General features: G+C 36.2%; 2 protein-coding genes and 1 pseudogene across 3 annotated transcripts; 2 read left to right on the forward strand and 1 right to left on the reverse strand.

Annotated features, from left to right (window-relative positions):
• The first annotated feature begins 166 nt into the window (after nucleotides 1-166).
• On the forward strand, nucleotides 167-3175 carry LOC143571750 (uncharacterized). The gene is made up of 11 exons (XM_077057093.1): nucleotides 167-478; nucleotides 572-647; nucleotides 1164-1369; nucleotides 1461-1547; nucleotides 1635-1727; nucleotides 1810-1964; nucleotides 2058-2142; nucleotides 2212-2298; nucleotides 2537-2656; nucleotides 2749-2850; nucleotides 2957-3175. The coding sequence occupies exons 1-11, from the start codon at nucleotides 167-169 to the stop codon at nucleotides 3122-3124; spliced, it is 1491 nt and encodes a 496-aa protein (XP_076913208.1). The 3' UTR covers nucleotides 3125-3175.
• Nucleotides 3176-9340: 6165 nt separating this feature from the next.
• LOC143571751 (cytochrome c1-2, heme protein, mitochondrial-like) lies at nucleotides 9341-12270 on the forward strand (annotated as a pseudogene). Its single transcript, XR_013142150.1, has 7 exons — nucleotides 9341-9413; nucleotides 9718-9929; nucleotides 11017-11296; nucleotides 11389-11460; nucleotides 11539-11655; nucleotides 11861-11926; nucleotides 12003-12270. The product of XR_013142150.1 is annotated as a cytochrome c1-2, heme protein, mitochondrial-like (transcript).
• A 223-nt stretch (nucleotides 12271-12493) lies between these two features.
• LOC143571762 (lysine histidine transporter 1-like) lies at nucleotides 12494-20555 on the reverse strand. The gene is made up of 8 exons (XM_077057104.1): nucleotides 20443-20555; nucleotides 20213-20370; nucleotides 19726-20112; nucleotides 18201-18594; nucleotides 18009-18114; nucleotides 13042-13133; nucleotides 12872-12940; nucleotides 12494-12788 (listed from the first exon to the last, which is right to left on the reverse strand). The coding sequence occupies exons 1-8, from the start codon at nucleotides 20461-20463 to the stop codon at nucleotides 12690-12692; spliced, it is 1326 nt and encodes a 441-aa protein (XP_076913219.1). The 5' UTR covers nucleotides 20464-20555; the 3' UTR covers nucleotides 12494-12689.

Genomic DNA, 20555 nt, shown 5'->3' on the forward strand with positions numbered 1-20555 from the left:
TGAGTTAATGGAGGTAAAGTAAAATAAGGAATCAAAGACCGGTAGGTAAAATGATTTGATCTCCTTATCACAAGAACGCCACCACCAGCAATTCCATCTTCATTCAATCCTAAACCCTAACCCTAATTCCATCTTCCCACCTAAATGATCCACACCTGATTCACCAATGGACCTCGCGTGTCTGCAACTAACCAAATGCATATTCAATTCCAATCCAACTCATCATCATCATCATCACCATAGGGTTTCAATTTCAAATCCGAGAGATTTCCGTTGGCGTACTTCAAACACATGCGTGGCTTCAAACTCCGATACACTCGTCTCCACCACGTCGTCGTTTCACGAGAAGGATGTAGATTTGAAAACCTGGATGCATAATAACGGCTTGCCTCCGTGCAAAGTGGTTCTCAAAGAACGTCCAGCGTATGATTCACGCCATCGTCCCATTCATTACGTTGCTGCAAGTGAGGATTTACAGGTTCCACCATTTTTTATTTTTACTAAGTTTTGTTTTATTCCAATTGGTGTGAACCCAGGGTTAACTGTTGGTGTAATCTATGCTGAAATGTAGGCAGGTGATATTGCGTTTTCTGTTCCGAATCCGTTGATTGTAACGCTTGAGCGAGTTTTGGGAAATGAGACTGTTGGTAAGTTGCTGTTCAATTACATATATTAGATGTGCATATTGTTGACATTGTTGGTTGATTCTTAAATACTGCTGTCAAAACAGGTCTTATCGTGTTAAACAGGTTCGAGACAGACACACTTAACACAAATATCAAACACATCGTACTCAGTATATCCCACCAATAGCAATGCTATGGTAGGGATGACTCCATCATTTCTCCTTATCGGTATATGAAACTTAAAACTGTGATATAGACATAAGATATAAAGTAGTAAAACGCATCTTATTAGTATTTGTGTTTGATATTTATTTTTAAAAAATTAAAAAAATCACAGTGTACTTTTTTTATTAATAGATTTAATCCTGTCTTAAAACAGGTGCCCAATTGACAGCCCTAATCTCAAATTTAATATAAATGATTGAACATATGCAAATGTAGATTTATGATATTCTTTAGCTACTTGATTTAGGTTTTGTATTCTGTTTGATAGATCATTATTATGACTAGGACTCTTTTTCGTTATTGTAAATGCAGCTGAACTGTTAACTACAAACAAGTTATCGGAATTAGCTTGCCTTGCTTTGTATCTAATGTATGAGAAAAAACAAGGAAAGGAGTCTTTTTGGTACCCGTATATAAGAGAGCTTGACCGCCAGCGCGGTAGGGGGCAGCTAGCTGTTGAATCACCACTCTTGTGGTCTGAATCTGAACTGAGTTATCTGAATGGAAGTCCAGTTAAGGTATTTCTTTCTGCTCTGACTGTAATATTATAACAAGAAACTTTTCACACAACGGGACAGTAGGTTTTTGATCACCATGCCAATATATCAGGCTGAAGTTCTTGAAAGAGCAGAAGGTATTAGGAAAGAGTACAACGAGCTTGACACGGTCTGGTTTATGGCTGGATCACTATTCCAGGTGTTTTACTTTGGTTTTTGTATATTAAATTTCAGTTCTTTACATGATTGATTGCTTTAATTTACTCTTTTGTTCTTTTTTGGGCAGCAATATCCATTTGATATCCCTACTGAGGCCTTTCCATTTGAGATATTTAAGCAAGCCTTTGTAGCAGTTCAATCCTGTGTCGTGCATTTGCAGGTTTGTCTTATACTCTTATTATTTGATAATACCTGGTTTTCATTAGTGATTAGTCTTTTTTTAATGGAGTATTTACCGTTAGAATGTGAGTTTGGCACGAAGGTTTGCATTGGTTCCACTTGGACCTCCTCTACTGACCTATAGAAGCAATTGCAAGGCCATGTTAACAGCTGTAGATGGAGCTGTCCAATTGGTTGTTGATCGCCCATACCTAGCTGGACAATCTATTGTAGTATGGTATACTATCTGCTTTTTTTTTGGATTATATTATACCATACTTGACTGTTTGTGAGAGCATAGTGTTGATCTTTATTATACAAATGTTTGTAGGTGTGGCCCACAACCAAATTCAAAATTACTAATCAATTACGGTTTTGTTGATGAAGACAACTCTTATGACCGTTTGGTGGTCGAGGTTAATTTGAAATTCTCATATCTTCATGAAATTTTACCATTTCAAGAATCTGACTCACTTGGTTTCCAGGCAGCATTGAATACAGAGGATCCTCAATATCAAGATAAGAGATTGGTTGCTCAAAGAAATGGAAGGCTAACTATACAAACTTTTCAGGTATATTTCACACTTACTTTCACTTTGTGAACATTTAAAAAATGGTCCCTGTGATTTGACCACATTGCAAGTTTGGTCCCCGGAATTTGAAAATCGCAAACCTAGTCCAAATGTTGGTAAGGGGTTATGTTTAGTCCAAATCTCAGGGACCATTTGTGCAGTATTCGTTTTAAAATAATGTTGCAGTTGGGTGTTGATATTGATTAGATTTTAAATTTATAATCTTATCTTCCTCAAGGTTAAAGTGGGAAAGGAAAGAGAAACCATTCTAGATATGCTTCCATATATGAGGTTAGGTTATGTTTCAGATCCTTTAGAGATGGAGTCGGTTATATCTTCTCAAGGTCCAGTATGTCCAGTAAGTCCATCTTGTGGGACCCATTGCCAATTTCAGTTTTAAGAGCAATAGTAGTTCAGTATCTTTATTATAGTATTTTTATGATAATACAGGTAAGCCCGTGTATGGAATATGCAGTTTTGAACCAACTAGCTACTTATTTTAGAGAAAGACTGGCAGGTTATCCCACTACTTTAAGTGAAGATGAAGCCCTGGTAATACATTGTTTTTTTTATTTTTCAATTTTAGATGACGCGGGTTGGATAACAAGCCAAATGGGCTGTGAATTCTTTTATTAATTATGGGTGTTGGCGAATACAGTTGGCAGAATGTGATATTGATCCCAAGAAACGAGTTGCTACACAGCTTTTGAGGTGTGAGAAGAAAATATTAAGCAGATGTTTGGAGGTAACAGTTGATTTGATAAACAAATTACCAGATCTGTCTATATCTCCATGCCCAGCTCCTTATGCCCCGATACTAAGATGATAAAACTGGGTCCGGGATTTCTAAGCTGAGTAAACTTTTTGGACTAGACATGTATGTAGGTTAGAAAATGCATGCATTGCTGTTTTTATGGTGTTGCATCCGTAGGTGTTCTGTTCCATTTAAAGCTCAAATCACATGGTCATTGTGCTCTTTTGATACAATTTGATTTGTTGTATAAATGAGAAAGTTTCACGCCTTGTACATGGACCAAAATGATGATAAAACATGAATCTAATTGCTTGTTTCTGGTAGCTTTAGTTAAAAGCAGGTGAGAGTATATTAATGTGTTTGCTCATAGAATGCATCACCTATCAGTCCTGGAAAATGTTGATTCCTATCGAATATCATCTAGTGTCAAATGAAATGAGCAAAACCAGCTTCACATTAAACATCAGTAGCTTTTAATATATCTAGCCCCTTTAACTTTCCAAGTAGTGCGCCATGGGACAACTCACAAACCCTGGTATGTTAGTTGGTATATCAGCTTGTTGGTAGCCTGATAACAAACGCCATTAGATCATCTGCAGTTGGTGGTTCTTCAATCCACGGATGACAGTAGGGCCATCGGTTCAAAGTCCTTGTGATAAGTTTTTGGAAGTTTTAAGTTTAATATTGGTAATAATTATTACCATTAAAAAAAGGCTTTGATTACTAATTTAGGATATTGTGCCCGAATGTTTCTGAGGTATGGCGAAAGGCGGATTTCCAAAATTTGCCGGTGAATGAGAGGCTGGTCGTTCATGTTTGAAGGTGTTCCACGGCCGATGGTGTTTGCTGCATTACCCACATCTAAACAAATAAATATGACGTGAGATTTGATGGTGCACAAAACCGTTTTATTTTCGAAACCGGTTTGGCTTGGGTCAACAAAAGTCAAAACCGGTTTTTATCCAAACCGTTACCTATCCAAACTGGTTTTCACTTGGGAAAGGATCATTTCCAAAGTGGTTCAGTTTGGTTTTAACCAATTCCAAACCAGTTTCAACCGAGGGGCTCTCAACCGGTTTTAGCCCTACGGTCGATGTTGGAACCGGTTACGCTTCTGGTCAAAACCGGTTTGGTTCCGGGTTGAACCAAAACTGTTTTTTCTTTGGTACACCTCTAACTAGTGTCAAACCGATTGTATGTAAAATAGTACTTGTTTCATAAAAAAAAAGGTCAACTAACAAAGTCAGGAGTGTGTGTTAAAACAGAAAACATAAATCTAGGCATGAGTTTGAACTTTGGGACGGTTTTTGATATTTTTGATATCAAGTTGTCAAGTATAGTTCTAAAATTTTCAAAACTTTAGGAACCTCAACAAATTTTTAAAAAAGATTTATTTAGCTTTTAATATTGTATAATATACTTAATACATATGGATATGGACATGGTACAAGTTTTTGATTATCGGTCGGTCGGGTATCCACTAATACGATAAATATAGTTGCATTTTATTTAATAAACAAGGTTTTTTACCCCGCGTTATATGGGCGGTCGATTTAAATAGTTAACAATAGACACGACAATTGGTAAAGCCACCGTGACTCCAACGCCAACAAGGGCGGAATCCGACTATGATAGATGATCATACTGAAACGTAAATTAAAATGAGTATGTCCTAACCGTCCATATATTCGGAATTTAAGAAAACATTGTATTTTAAAATTTGTAAGTTATATATGTTAAAAATTAATTATGAAAAAAAAAGATATTAAAATCAAACTTGAAAATGAATGGAATTAATCTTGAAAATGAATGATTGCTATAGAGAGGTGTCTAATTTGAAAATTAGTTAACTACCATTGAAAAAGCCTTGAACAGTTATCTACCAATTCTAATAAAGTAAAATAAATGTGAACACTTGTTATGTTTTGGTTAATTCTCACAATTTTTTCCCTCCAAAACTAATATACCATAATATATGTAACTAGTTTTAGAGCCCGTGCCAGACACGGGATAATTCAAATTAAAAAGTTACAAGTAAAACAAATAATTACATAGCGTATATGAAAAAAATGTATTATATCTATACTTTTATCTATACAATGTGTACATAAATTGATTTCATTTATATCACAAAATTATTTTTTTAAATGAACTTAATAAAAGAATGCTCATGCAAAAACGTACCCAAGAATATTTCTTTCTATTGAAAAATTCATTCTCAATGTCATATATGTATAATTGAAATACTTTTGATTATGAACCAATTCCGGAAATAAAGTTTCTCATACGATAGTAGTTCTAACCACTCAGTCTAAATATAAAAGGAGCGTTACCTTTATTGATATATTTATCAATTTACCGCTCATTAAAGGAAAGTAGAACATTAAATTGTAACAATGGATGTTCTTTAAAAGCTATGTTTTTCTGAGCTACACCATGAAAAAGATTTTGATAAGTTTAAGAGGGCTTCTCGACTTTGTTATAATGACAACATAAAACATGTTAACCCATCCATTTTGTTAATATTTTGTTTCATATGAGCATAGTTTTACATGACATGCTTCCCATACAACGTCCTGATCACCATTGAAGGATAAATTAATGTTGACATAAATATTTCAAAATTGATAAAAGTTAGAAGCATTAATAGGCATGGTGGTGGTATGTCGAAAGTGTTCGCAATCTTTTCTTACATTTTAATAGTTGAGGGAAAAATAATCAGTTTGACAAATCCCGAACCTTTTGATTATTTTAAAAAATGCCCTTAAAAATAAATTTGAAACCCGAATCATGTTTAAAATTCTAACTTTCATACTTTTAACTTTTTAAAGTCAACACTTTGAACCCATAACAAATTTGACGATAAATCTATTTTGCATTCTCAAACTTTTAAATATACTCAAAATTTTCATTTTTGTCCCGTAACAAATTTTGACCTAAATATAGTTAATTTGTACCAAATAATCTATTTACCAACTTTTGACCCATAATATCAAATTTAAGTTCTATAAAAAAACCCAGAACAATTTTCATTTGAGAAACATGATTTGTTGTTGATTTTTGAAATTAACCAAGTATTTTGAAATATGTGGTAAAATAATATGTTAATATTTATATTTATAAAAGGGATTACTCTGTAGAATAGTAACCAAGTTTCAGAATTGTTCTAATCAGGTCACTGATAAAATAATTTGTTCTAATCAGGTCACTGAACTTCTAAAATTGTTCCAATCCTAGATATTTTACCTGAATACCAGGTTGTTTAGTCTTTTTTTAAAATAGTTTACCTGAACAGTAGGTTATTTAAGTTTTATTAAATTAATAAAATCCCATAAAACAAATGACATAAAAACAATAAAATTAATAAAGCATAACAACTGCCTTCTTTGTTCCTCCTGGTTTCTCCGATCAACAACCCACCACCACCTTAGCAAACTTAGTCGCTGACCACCCACCACCACCAAGATTGTAACACCACCAGCCAAAACCGACACCACCAACTCCTAATTTACAATGTTCCACAACTCCGAACACAATTGCAAAATGATTTCGGCCAAAAACAATCACCTCCGGAACCTCGCCTCTGAAGAAATTGTAGCCACCATCACCGACGACAACCATTTAACGCGCTAAAAACGAAGCGGTGTGATGTCCGGATCCAAAAAACGAAGGGGTTTTAGGGTTGCGATCGGAAAGACGAGAAATAGATTTTGAAACCCTCGTCGGAACTGGGCTTTGTGCCTAGGCCTTTGGGATTTGGTATGATTCTGGAAGTGCAAAGATATCAGGGTGTGGTTGACAGTGGCCGTGGTGCAATTGTTGATGGTTGCGGCCTGGCTGAGTGGTGGCACCATCCGTTGGTTAAAGATGGAGCTCTAGAGTAGTCTGTGTGAAGTTTCTAACACATGTTATGTATGTGTGTGTATATATTGATATAATATAATATATACTCTTAAATAACCTAGAGTTCAGGTTAAATACCTAGGATTTAAACAATTTTAAAAGTTCAGTGACTTGATTAGAACAATTCTGAAACTTGGTTCCTATTCTACAGAGTAATCCCTTTATAAAAATATATATATATATTATATAAATATAGTGTAAAAGGAAAGTGAATAATTATTGATTTATTACATATATCAGGGTATATTAGTTTTGGAGGGAAAAAATTGTGCGAATTAACCAAAACATGACAAGTGTTCACATTTATTTTACTTTATTAGAATAGGTAGATAAATCAATAATTATTCACTTTCCTTTTACACTATATTTATATAATATCTATATATTTTTATAAATATAAATATTAACATATTATTTTACTACATATTTCAAAATACTTGGTGAATTTCAAAAATCAACATCAAATCATATTTCTCAAATGAAAATTGTTTCGGGTTTTTTATGGAACTTAAATTTGATATTATGGGTCAAAAGTTGGTAAATAGATTATTTGGTACAAATTAACTACATTTAAGTCAAAATTTGTTACGGGTCAAAAATGAAAATTTTGAGTATTTTTAAATGTTTGAGAATTCATTATAGATTTATTGTCAAATTTGTTATGGGTTCAAAGTGTTGACTTTCAAAATACTTGGTGAATTTCAAAACTCAACAACAAATCATACTTCTCAAATGAAAATTGTTTCAGGTTTTTTATGAAACTTAAATTTGATATTATGGGTCAAAAGTTGGTAAATAGATTATTTGATACAAATTAACTACATTTAGGTCAAAATTTGTTACGGGTCAAAAATGAAAATTTTGAGTATTTTTAAATGTTTGAGAATTCATTATAGATTTATCGTCAAATTTGTTATGGGTTCAAAGTGTTGACTTTAAAATGTCAAAAGTATGAAAGTTAAAATTTTAAACATGATTCGGGTTTCAAATTTATTTTTAAGGGCATTTTTTAAAATAATCAAAGGTTCGGGATTTGGCAAACTGACTATTTTCTCTCAACGATTAAAATGTAAGACAAGATTGCGAACACTTTTAACATACCACCCCCATGCCTATTAATGATTATAACCTTTATCAATTTTGAAACATTTATGTCAACATTAATTTTTCCTTCAATGGTGATCAGAACGTTGTATGAAAAGCATGTCATGAAAACTATGCTCAACTGAAACAAAATACTCACAAAATTGGATGGGTTAACATGTTATTTTTTATGTTGTCATTATGACAAAGTCGAAAAGCCCTCTGAAACTTATCAAAATCTTTTTCATTGTGTAACTCAGAAAAACATACCTCTTGAAGAACATCAATTGTTACAATTTAATGTTCTACTTTTCTTTAATAAGTGGTAAATTGATAAATATATCAATAAAAGTAACGCCACTTTTGTATTTATACCGAGTGGTTAGTAACATCGTATGAGAAGCTTTATTTCCTAAATTAGTTCATAACCAAAAGTTTTTCAATTATACATATATGACAATGAGAATGGATTTTTCAATAGAAACAAATATTTTCAGGTATTGCACAAGCATTTTTTTATTAAATTCATTTGAAAAAATAATTTTATGATATAAATAAAATCAACTTATGTACACATTATATAGATACAAGAATAGAGGTAATACATTAATTTTCATATACGCTGTGTTATAGTTATAATTTTATAATATGAATTATTATGTGTGTGCCATGTGTGCTCTGTAACTCCCTGTAAGTATGTATGTTCATCTATGCGAAGAAATGTGTTGCAATCTCTGTGTATTATTCATTGATTGTTTCTCGTAGCTATTATTATATTATATCTTCCTTCTAATTAGATCTTCACTCCTTTATGTATTAGTTTTCCCAATCCACAAAATTAGGGCAACGTTTTGTTGGTTGTTATGCATGTATTCATTAGACATTACTGCTGGTACATTTACTGCTTATTCTTTACATCAGTGGCTCATTATCTTCATTTCATGGATCCATGTGCTTAGTTGTAGGTGATGCACTGTTTAATTAAATTGTTTCTTAGGTGGCTGCTTGTATGTCTATCGATTACTATGACAGATACTTGATTTTATGAAAAGGTCTACTACCTGATTTTGGTGTTGAAACTATACTTATAAAATGCAATTATGCAAATACACACATAATGCAATTAAAAAGTTTGAAGTTTGAAAAGTAACATATCAAGTGTGAGAAATATTGTTACTAGTTGTTGATTTATTCTTTGGAGCTAATGTATATGTGGCATTATAGAGTGTGGGTGTGAATTTGATACTAGTTGCAGACGAAACAGAAGTTAACTTTGATTTATTATGATATATGTATTCACAGGAAATTGGCTTAAATGGCTGGTGGTAGGGGAATTTACCACTTGCTGAGGAGTAGACTTCATTCTCAATCCACTGTAAGCATGATCGTCTTGTTTTAAACAATTCTCCGTTTTTGTCTCATGTGAGCCTGTGATGCCAAAAAATCCAGTTCTATGCTTTTGTTTAAAATACCTCTTTTAAGCTAACATTTTTTAAATTTCCACTTTCAAAGTATGGCATTGTTTCTAGCTGGCAATTAGATGGATTTCTTCTTATATAATGACCGTTGATTTCCATTTAGCAATTTCAAACATGACATATATATACATCTTGTCTTTCCTTATCTATGTATTTTGTTTACTGGTTGCTGCAATTACTTACAACTTATATTAAATTTAGGCCCCTCAGGTTTTGTCAACTCTAACTACAAAGAAGGATCAAGATGGTTCTGGCATGAAGTCTCTGAGAGGAATAGCACTCCTTGGAGCAGGTGTTTCAGGGCTTCTGAGTTTCACAACGGTAGTGGCTGCTGATGAGGCCGAACATGGTCTCGAGTCTCCAAGCTACCCTTGGCCCCACCAAGGCATTCTCAGTTCATATGACCATGCTTCGTAAGCTTGTTTTCTAACCAACTTTTGTTTACCTTCTTTTTATAATTACTTTATTTCTAATCCTTAGTATTGGACTGCAATGAAAATCAAAGCTGAGTTGAACCTAGTCAATAAATAGGATACAGATGGTTCCTTATTCTACCTTATGGATGCATGTTTGATTATTTTCTATGTAATGGTGCTATATTGTCAAACTTAGATTGCATGTCTCTGTTTTCTCTTAACAATTTCGTGTGGCTCGTCTTCTTGTTAGTTTCGAATAATCTGATACCTTTAGACTTTACTGCTGAAATATCGATGATGCAGTGGAATGTTTTAAACAGGGCAAGATAGGTGGGTTTGGTAAGGGTTATTTATAATAGGGGTGTGCATGAAACCAAAAAGACTAAAATAACCGAACCCAAACAAAAACCGACGTTTTGGTTTATGTTTCTGTAAAAAAATGAGTTTTCGGTTTGGTTTCAGTTTTGCATGTAGTACAAACTAAAAAACCGAACCACACCGAATTTATGTACTTTATATCTTGAATGTAAAGTAATGTACTTTATATTTTATATTCTGAATGACTGAATGCTAAGTAATTTATAAGAGTTAAAGTTATTCAACCCAATTTTTTTAGCCAAAATTTTGGTGGTTAATTAATCATTAATCAACAAAAGTATTTAGACCAAATTCATTATTGTGAGCCAGTTTTTAATTCTAGCCCAAATAACAGAATGAAAAAATCGAGCAGCTTTCCAAAACTAAAAAACCAAGTTTTTGGTTTGCTTTTAGTTTAAAACAGACCCATGCACACCCTTAATTCACAATGTAGGTCAGGTCTAGTTGACCCACAAAGACGTTTTGTTTATTTTATAACTAATAAATGCATTATCTATTAACATATAACAAAACTATTATAGTAATTATCTTAATCTTTGAGTAAAACAGTTTTGAAGGTTGTATGCGTTTTTAAAATAAACGTTGGTGAGGTTGCCTCCTTTCATTTCTAGCTAATTTTATATAATACACAAAACTGTATTGACCTATTAACAAGTAAGCGGGATGAAATGATCACCCATTGAAATTGACATCATTTTTTAATCAGGATCCGACGTGGTCACCAAGTGTACACGCAAGTTTGTGCATCGTGCCATTCAATGGGTTTGGTTTCATACCGTGACTTGGTGGGCGTTGCATACACCGAAGAGGAAACCAAAGCTATGGCTGCGGAAATCGAGGTTGTTGACGGTCCTAATGACGAGGGTGAGATGTTCACCCGCCCTGGCAAACTCAGTGACCGATTCCCTCAACCCTACGCAAACGAGCAAGCTGCTAGATTCGCTAATGGCGGGGCCTACCCTCCTGACTTAAGCCTTATCACCAAAGTAAGCCATGAGTTCATGACTCATGCTTTAACTATTCAAGGGTATTATCATCGTTTCAAATGTCAACAAGTTTATACATTTTGTTCTTCTAGGCTTGTCACAATGGATAAAACTACGTGTTTGCACTTCTGACTGGTTACCGTGATCCTCCCGCCGGTGTTTCGGTCAGTAGCGAATCTTACACTATATCTTATTACGGTTTTTCTTGGTCATCATAATAATCAACCTATAATTAATTGCAGATCAGGGAGGGTCTGCATTACAATCCTTATTTTCCTGGGGGCGCTATTGCAATGCCTAAAATGCTTAATGATGGTGCGGTTGAGTATGAAGATGGCACTCCTGCAACAGAGGCTCAGGTTGGTTATATGACTAAAATACCCTTTATAATAAACAACAAACTAAATGTGTTACTTTTTTAAAAATGTCTGGTCTAAAGGTGTAATATTTGAAAAGTATGCATGAAATCCGTAATTTGGGTAAACGTCAGCGACCATTCGTGTAAATCATTCTTTAATATATGTATTTTGAAAGTTAATATTTATTTTTATTTAATTTCTGCAGATGGGAAAAGATATTGTTTCATTTTTAAGCTGGGCTGATGAACCAGAAATGGAAGAAAGGAAACTGGTAAGTGCCCTCAAGGAAATACTTGTAATTTTAAACCGTGTAGAATAATGATATTGATTTTGGGTCGGTTTTGCAGATGGGATTCAAGTGGATATTTGTACTGTCACTGGCTCTGCTTCAAGCTGCATACTATAGGCGTTTGAGGTGGTCTGTTCTCAAGTCCCGCAAGCTCGTTCTTGATGTGGTCAACTAGAATTTCTCTCAGTCAAAGGTTTGTGACAAGACTTTGAATGAGAAATAATTGTTTTATGTATGAAAGTAGCTGTGTTTTTGGTTATTTGTTTTGTAACTTGAAAGCAAGGAATAAGGGAGCCATTTTGAAGTTATTTATTTTTTTAGTAATATTTGCAACCAAAGTTTCTACAATCATTAATAATATTTGCAGACTAAACTTCACAAAGAAAATGAGTGCAAGTGTTAATAAAGTTTCATATGCTTTATCTCAAATTGCATTTTCATAGCTGTCTTCTCTCACTAAAGTAGTTATTGTTGTAAATTGAAGATATGTAGAGTAGAATTCACAAGTGTCTTCTATTATTTTACATATGAATATATTTTATTATTTTTACACAAACACGCGCAAAATGAAGTAAAAAATGAATTGAAGGAATACATGGAACTTCTGCAAGCAAGTTTCTTGACTGATTCTATGACCATTTCCTTCTAAACAATCTTTCAACATGTATATTTACTTTAAGATATCCTTAATGAATCTCCCCTATGCAAAACTACTGATAAACCCCTTTTCGTATGTTTTTATATTTCAAGAGAAGAACTCATAGTCTTTGGCTTCAACAATGATCTGCCTTAGTCCCCCGATAGGTGATACAATCATCAAAGCAACTCCTAGTATGATACAAACCTGGAATATATGAACACTTGTCAGTCGACATGATAAACATAGGTTGAAAAAAAAAATGACTTGTGGGATGTTATGTTGCATACCCAATTGGTAATCCAAGATAAGCTCCACTTGTTTGGTTTATAGATTGTAAGCCACATGATGCAAGGTAACTAAAACCATCAAGAACACAATATACAATTAAAAACCACACATCTCATGATAAACGAAAAGAATTATAAGTATGTAAGAAGTAAGAATTTGAGTTTCTCACAAAGTATGTTGTCGGGGCGAATGCAAATCCGCCAAAGAAACCGAGAAGTCCACCGAAGAAAGGGAAGCAAATGCCAATGAACATTGTTAATGCTGTTTCCAAAGAAAGAATCATTGAATTAAGAGTCGATGCTTACGGTTCATTTGATGATGAATAGGTCGATTTTGATAATGCCCTATCTTAAACGGGCCAAATCAAAAGTTAAACTAAAAAGTTGGATTTTAATTGTGATGATATAGGTGTTTTTGTAACCGCGCTTAAGGCGTTAGTTATGGAGGTGCACAAATGTGTTTCCAGGCCCAAACCGGCTCAGTTGGGTCAACAACAATCAATATCAGCTTCTTGCCAAGCCGGATCGGGTTGGAACTGGTTTTTAACCTAAAGTCAAATAGATTTAACCATTTTTGAAACCGGGGCTTTAACGGTTCGGGTCAGGTTTGACCGGGTTCAACCCCCGGTTTCAAACTGAAGAACGTGATTTTCTTGATCTCTTCATTATGGTTACAATATATTTATAATACAAAGAAATCCCTAACTGCTAGGGATAAATCTCAATTCTAAATACAAAGATATCATCAATATAATTCAAATATAAACATTATCTATCACACCCCCGCAGACGAAGCGGGAGGTGGCCGAATGCTGAGACTGGATCGGAAATCGTCGAACAATAACTTTGGAAGACCCTTCGTGAAGATATCTGCTATCTGAAAACGTGTCGGGACGTGCACAATGCGAACCTTACCTCGACGAACTTGTTCGCGAACAAAATGGATGTCCAGTTCAATATGCTTTGTTCGTTGGTGTTGAACCGGATTACCCGACAAGTAAATGGCGCTGATGTTGTCACAGTACACCAAAGTGGCAACAGAAAGGGGACGGTGCAATTCCAGTAATAAATTGCGTAGCCAACAGATCTCCGCCACAACATTTGCAACGCCCCTATATTCAGCTTCCGCACTCGAACGAGACACCGTTGACTGCCGTTTCGATGACCAGCATAGCAGATTGTCCCCAAAGTAAACACAATAACCTGAGGTCGACCGACGAGAGGCTGGTCAACCTGCCCAGTCCGCATCGGTGTATGCGCGTAACGACGGGGCATTAGACGGACCAAGAGTTAATCCGTAGGTTTGGGTACCCCGTAAGTACCGGCGTACTCGAAGAAGAGCATTCCAGTGTGATTGTTTAGGAGCATGCATGTGAATACACAGTTGATGAACTGCATACGAGATGTCAGGCCTCATGAATGTGAGGTACTGCAGAGCACTGACGAGACTGCGATAAAGAGTTGGATCTTGAAAATCGACACCGTCGTTGTTGCTAAGCTTTGGTTTTGTATCGACCGGTGTCGGAACCGATTTGCACGAACTCATGTAAGTAGATATGATGTATCTGCACCCCGATGATAGACAAACAGGGAATTATCGCAACGACTTTGCATAAACCCCATGGTAGAAACGAAGTCCATAAACCGTTGGTACCATGCTCAGGGGGCCTGTTTAAGACCGTACAATGACTTTTTGAGTCGGCAAACGTGATCTGGATAATCATGATGCCGAAAACCCATCGGTTGATGCATGTATACTGTTTCATTTAATGTGCCATGTAGGAAGGCGTTGGTCACATCAAGTTGATGGATTGACCGGGACGCCATTAGTGCCAACGACAAAACCGTGCGGATGGTGGCCGGTTTAACAACCGGACTAAACGTCTCGCCACAATCAACACCCAACTGTTGGTTTTGACCATCACAGACCAACCGTGCTTTGTAACGTTCTAGTGAACCATCCGATTTGAATTTATGGCGAAAAAGCCACATGCTCCGTATTATGTTCATATCCGGTTGGCGCGGGACTAATTCCCACATCTTATTTTTAATAAGGGCATCAAATTCAACATTCATTGCTTGGCGCCATTCCGGTGTGGACAAGGCAATTTTAGGATTTCGAGGTAGAGGTACGGGGGAGGTAGTGTTGAGATTGAATGATTGTCGTGGTTTTAGAATACCGTCCATCGATCGCGTTCGAATGGTACGGTGCGCAGGAGCCGGAAGAGTTTGTTGAGGCTGTGGTGGTATAACAGGGGGCTGAGTTGGTGGTTGTTGCTGGGCCTTAGGGATAGAGGGTTGTTTGGGACGGCGAGAGTATGTTTGAGTGATGGGGTGAGTAGATTGGGTGAAGGATGGTGGGCCATGGGTTCTGTATGTGTAGAGGGTGAGAGAGGGTTAGGTTGAGATGAGGATTGTGATAATGGATTGTGATCAACATGTTCCCAATGGGTCGGGTGTATGTTGTCGGTCATAAATTTATAAGTTTGAAGAGAGGGACGGGTAACGTTTTTGAAGGGGAAAACGTTTTCATCAAATTGTACATGATGAAATATAATTATTTTATTAGTGGATAAGTCTAGGCATTTGTACCTGCGATGTTGGGTGGGGTGCCCAAGGAAAACGCAAGGTTTTGATCGATGTTGTAGTTTGTGGATGGTGGTGTGAGGGATTAACGGGTACCATAGACACCCGAACACGCGGAGGTGTTCGTAGGATGGTGATCGGCGAAATAGGATGTGGGTTGGTGTGTTATTATTAAGTAGTTTGGAAGGGAGAATATTTATTAGGTATGTGGCGACCTCTAGCGTGTGATGCCAGAAGGTGTTGGGTAGGTTAGATTGAGCTAGGAGGGTACGGATGATGTTATTGATAGAGAGGATTTTGCGTTCCGCTTTACCATTTTGGGAAGAGGTATAAGGGCAAGCAAATCGAAGTGTCATTCCGTTTTGGTGAGAAAAGGTTTGAAAGGAATTATTAGAGTATTCCTTCCCGTTGTCACATTGAAATTGCTTAATTTTACATTCGAATTGAGTTTCGATTAGGTTGAAAAATTGTTTAAAGGTGGGAAACACTTGGGATTTGTGGCAAAGTGGGTAGGTCCATAAAAAATTGGTGAAGTCATCGACAAACAGAATGTTATATCGATGGCCATCGGTACTACTAACGTCTAACGGGTGAGGTCCACAAGTCACTATGCAATAAATCAAATGGCATGAAAGTGGAAGTACTAGAATTAACAAATGGTAGTCTAACACTTTTACCAAAAACACAAGATTGACAAAGTTTAGAACTAGTCTTATTACATTGAATAAAATTTGAATTCCTAAGTGACTTTATTAAATCAAGACCCGGGTGACCCAGGTGTTGGTGCCATACGTCTTGGGAGATGGCAGTAAGCGAAGATGGTGATTGAATCTTGGATAGGATCTGTGGTGTGAGAGGATAGAGGTCCCCGGTGCTATTGCTGCGTAGGATACGTGCCTTGGTCTTGAGATCCTTCATAAGAAAACCATACGGGTCGTATTTAATCGAGACTTGGTTGTCGGTTGTAAGGCGACGGACCGACAACAAGTTTTTGATAATATGAGGTGCAAGTAAAACATTGTTTAATTTAAGCGGAGGGTAGGGTGGTGGTAGGGTTTGATTGCCATGGCCGGTTACCGGAATGGAATTACCGTCACCAACTATGATGTTTTGTAAAATACCCGTATTAGAAAAAGACGAGAAATTACTTGTATTGTTCGTCATGTGATTAGAGGCACCGGTGTCCATGTACCAAGGTTGCTCTGGGGGGTAAAGCGACATAGTATGTAGAGCTTAGTCTATGTCGGTCGGTGTGTATCCCATGGGATATGCCTGAGCCGGTCTCGGACCTAATATTCCTTGACCCGTGTTCGAGGTGGGTGGTTTGTTTGAAGTCGGGTAGGGACATGGTGGTGTGGCTGCCCACTGTTGCCAAGTTGGTTGAAGTTGTGGAGCGTTTGGCCACTGTCCCAAGAATGGAGCCCATGGAACGTACCCGAGCTATTGAAACGGGTCGCGTCCCAGAGCAGAATACCCACGGCCACGTCTTCATCCCCGGCCGTGGGCCCGACCCGTCCACGATCGTTGCTGCTGCCGTTGAAGTGTTCCTGGCAGGTTGAGTAGTCTTGCTGCTGTTGTTGGTCCGGTTTCCCAGAAGCTGCGAGGGCTTGGCCGGCCGATTGAGAAGATTGCAACGCCTGTGCCTGTCGTTCGGTTTCTTCCCACGAAGCTTTGACCGGACGGTATTAAAATCCGGGAGAGGTTAGGTGTTCCGGATGATGGCAAGTGGCATATTGTTCTGATAAACCCCCGAGAACCTTAAGAACCAATTGAGTGTTTGAGAGTGGCACGTCAACGTTTGAAAGCTGATCGGCAATGAATCCGAAAAAGTCGGACCATGTGTTGTATTGAACGTTTTCATTGTCGAGAGTTATCGGGACGAAGTTTTTGATGTTTGAAACCGTGACGGCCGGATGGATTTTGGATTCCATGAGGGAGAATGTGATCGGAGATAGGCAGAGGATTGATGAGAGGAATGCCGACAGGGAGAAAAGAAAAAAATCGACAAGGGTTATTTCAATGGCTGTGATACCATGAAGAACGTGATTTTCTTGATCTCTTCATTATGGTTACAATATATTTATAATACAAAGCAATCCCTAACTGTTAGGGATAAATCTCAATTATAAATATAAAGATATCTATCAATATAATTCAAATATAAACATTATCTATTACAAACTATAGAGTTAAACCCAAACCGGTTTTTTTCACCTCTAGTTAGTTATTTACTTATTATACAAAATTGGCTGAAGTTTACGAGCGCAACCCGTCAACCTCATAAAAAAATATTATTTTGGCTTTAGCTTGTTTTCACTTGTCACCTGAAAAGATTTTCAAAGGAGAATTCTAGGGACACCCACACCTTTTTGCTAAAAAACCAATTAATACGCCCCATATAGGGCTATATGGGACGTATAGGGTCACATATATCCCCCCCGGTATAGTTCTATATGGGGTGTATATGACCCCGTATAGGGCTTATAGGGGGAGGGGGGGCGTCTAAGTGTCCCTAGACCCTAGTAGGACCCTTTTTAAAAGGTTCACTTACCAACATAAAGATTCCTCGTAATAAAGCGAAGCATAAAGCTAGGGGTGAAATATAAATTCTTGACAAGTACCGTTTCTATCATATCAAATACAGGCATTGCATAAATCTGCACACACAAATATAATAAGATTAATAAATAAATAAATAAATATAAGAAACTTTAGATTGGTTTGGCATAGATAGATTATGAACCTGATAGCTTCCAATAACATGGATAACAACAAACAAATTAGCCATAGCTATGAGCCATGTAGGCTTCTCTAAACTGATGAGAATATTGTCCGAAACCTGGTTTCCAAACACATAATATCCTATAATTGCAACCGGAAAATAGCAAATGGCGACAACCATATAAGCAACAACCACGCCTTTCCACATTGGACCCTTTGAAGGCATCTCGGGTGTCGAAGGAATTGTGGCTTGAATTTCCAACACCACGTTGTGACCCGCGAATGCAAATGCCACGTTACCCAATGCACTGAAGAAGTTAAACACTTCATCTGCTGTGCTGTTTGATTTAATTGCGTAGTCTACGTTTGGCTGCACGCCCTTGCTCACAGACGCGGACCATGCAATTGTAGAGTAGCTGCATCACATTATCAATATCAGTTCATATCATTTACTCTTTTTCTTTTAACTGCTTTTTAAATTAATTAAAAAGAAAAATTCAAAGTTCAAGATCATTTTAATAAAAGGAAGAATGACTAAAGAGTTAAGTGTCATTTTAATACACAACTTTAATATCAGTTTTGAATTTATTGCAAATGACTACCTCATTTTTCTAAAACTTGCAATTTTAGTACTTTTTCAAGCCTCGTCTATTTTGTCCGTTAAGTTAGTGGCAAATTAGTAATCTTGATTATTTTATTTATTTTCTCTTTTGAGTCAAGTGCTATTTTCATACATATGGTTTGTTTAATTATGCAACTTTAGTACCTTTTTTTTAAATTTATTACAACTGAATACTTTTGTTAGTTTTAAATTTTATTGCAACTTGATACTTTTATTAGTTTTGGATAGATAGTCAAATCAAAAGAGACATTACATATTACAATTAAATTTAAAACTAATAAAAGTATCTAGTTGCAATAAATTCAAAAAAAGATGCTAAAGTTGCATAATTGAACAAACCACGGGTATGAAAATAACACTTAGCTCAAAAGAGAAAATAAATAAAATAATCAAAATTACTAATTTGCCCCTGATTTAACGGACAAAATAGACGGGGTTAGAAAAAAGTACTAAAATTGCAAGTTTTAGAAAAGTGAGGTAGCCATTTGCAATAAATTCAAAACCGATACTAAAGTTGCGTAATTGAACAAACCACAGGTACTAAAATGACACTTAACTCGTGACTAAAATATCAATTTGAGAATTTATTTTAAAAAAGCCCTAATACCTTTTTTTATTACTCAAATAGCATTTGACTTTATTTAATTAAGAAATTAGTTCTAAATGATCCAATCTGTCGTGTAAGATTGAAATTTGTTGTGCCAGATTGAGATATGTACGCCAAAATGATACATGACACGCCCGGGGTGATCGGTAAATTCATTATTTGTCAAGGCTATTCTGTAAATCAACTCTTTCAAAATGACTATTCTTTCACAATGACTGATAAAAAAAGGTTTGGTCAAATGTTCATTTTCGTGATATTCCCTACAACTAACTCAACCCGACCCGTTTTTATAAAGAACAGGTCAAAACCGCATAGTACCTGAGAGACATGACGGCTGCAGCCAACGACACACCCGAAATGGAATTAAAATTGGGGAGATGCGAAAGCACGAAATGAACCGAAGCAAAGATCATGATAAAGTATGTTAACTTTATGTCTTTACACTTATCATCACAAACCAGATCATGAAACTTTTTCAAAGACTTGCCACCAGTAACCATATACACAATATTCACCCCGACTTCAACGATCAGCTGCTGCGGGACCACTACGTAAAGACCGAGTTTTTCCCCAAACGCGTGCTGCCCGAGCTCATGGTACCGATCAAACCGCTTTCCAGGCACCATTTCATGCATTTCAACCATTTGCCATAATGTGTATAGCGTTACAACCCATGATATTACTAGTACTGATACACCTGGACCCCTGAAGTTAATATTCATAACAATAGTTTTTAATTTTTTTTAGTGGCGGACCCAAAAATTTTTATGTATTGTCATTAAAGATCGAAAAACCGACAACTGACCAGCCAAGCTCGGACATAGCATACGGGAGACTGAGAACACCGGCTCCAACCATGGCAGTGACATTGTGGAAGGCGGAGTACCACCATTTGGCGTTGCGGGATGAGGTGACCGGGAGCCATTCGTCGATGGCTCGCTCGTGATCGGTTCGGTTGTCAACCTGTGATCATAAAGATTTGAATAAAATTAAAATAAAAAAAGAAAGAACAAGAGTTAAGAAAGGAAGACATACCAAGGGAGTTGTTAATGTCATATTGTTTAAAGATAAGAAATATATGAATATGAATATAATTGAAGGTGTGGTTTTAATTTGTATGTAAATAAATAATGAAACCAAACACCTTA

This window comes from Bidens hawaiensis, unplaced genomic scaffold (assembly GCF_021521415.1).
Source record: "Bidens hawaiensis isolate Kalapana, Puna unplaced genomic scaffold, B.hawaiensis_p1.1 tig00025571_1, whole genome shotgun sequence".
Taxonomy (NCBI): domain Eukaryota; kingdom Viridiplantae; phylum Streptophyta; class Magnoliopsida; order Asterales; family Asteraceae; genus Bidens; species Bidens hawaiensis.

Excerpts from the sequence above, each read along its gene's own strand:
- LOC143571750 (XM_077057093.1), top strand. The coding sequence starts at position 167 with ATGGACCTCGCGTGTCTGCAACTAACCAAATGCATATTCAATTCCAAT. Across the intron at positions 479-571 it reads CTGCAAGTGAGGATTTACAG|GCAGGTGATATTGCGTTTTC; the intron begins GTTCCACCATTT and ends GCTGAAATGTAG. Across the intron at positions 2,851-2,956 it reads TAAGTGAAGATGAAGCCCTG|TTGGCAGAATGTGATATTGA; the intron begins GTAATACATTGT and ends TGGCGAATACAG.
- LOC143571762 (XM_077057104.1), bottom strand. The coding sequence starts at position 20,463 with ATGACATTAACAACTCCCTTG. Across the intron at positions 18,595-19,725 it reads GCAGCCGTCATGTCTCTCAG|CTACTCTACAATTGCATGGT; the intron begins GTACTATGCGGT and ends AATGTGATGCAG. Across the intron at positions 12,789-12,871 it reads TATCTTGGATTACCAATTGG|GTTTGTATCATACTAGGAGT; the intron begins GTATGCAACATA and ends CATATATTCCAG.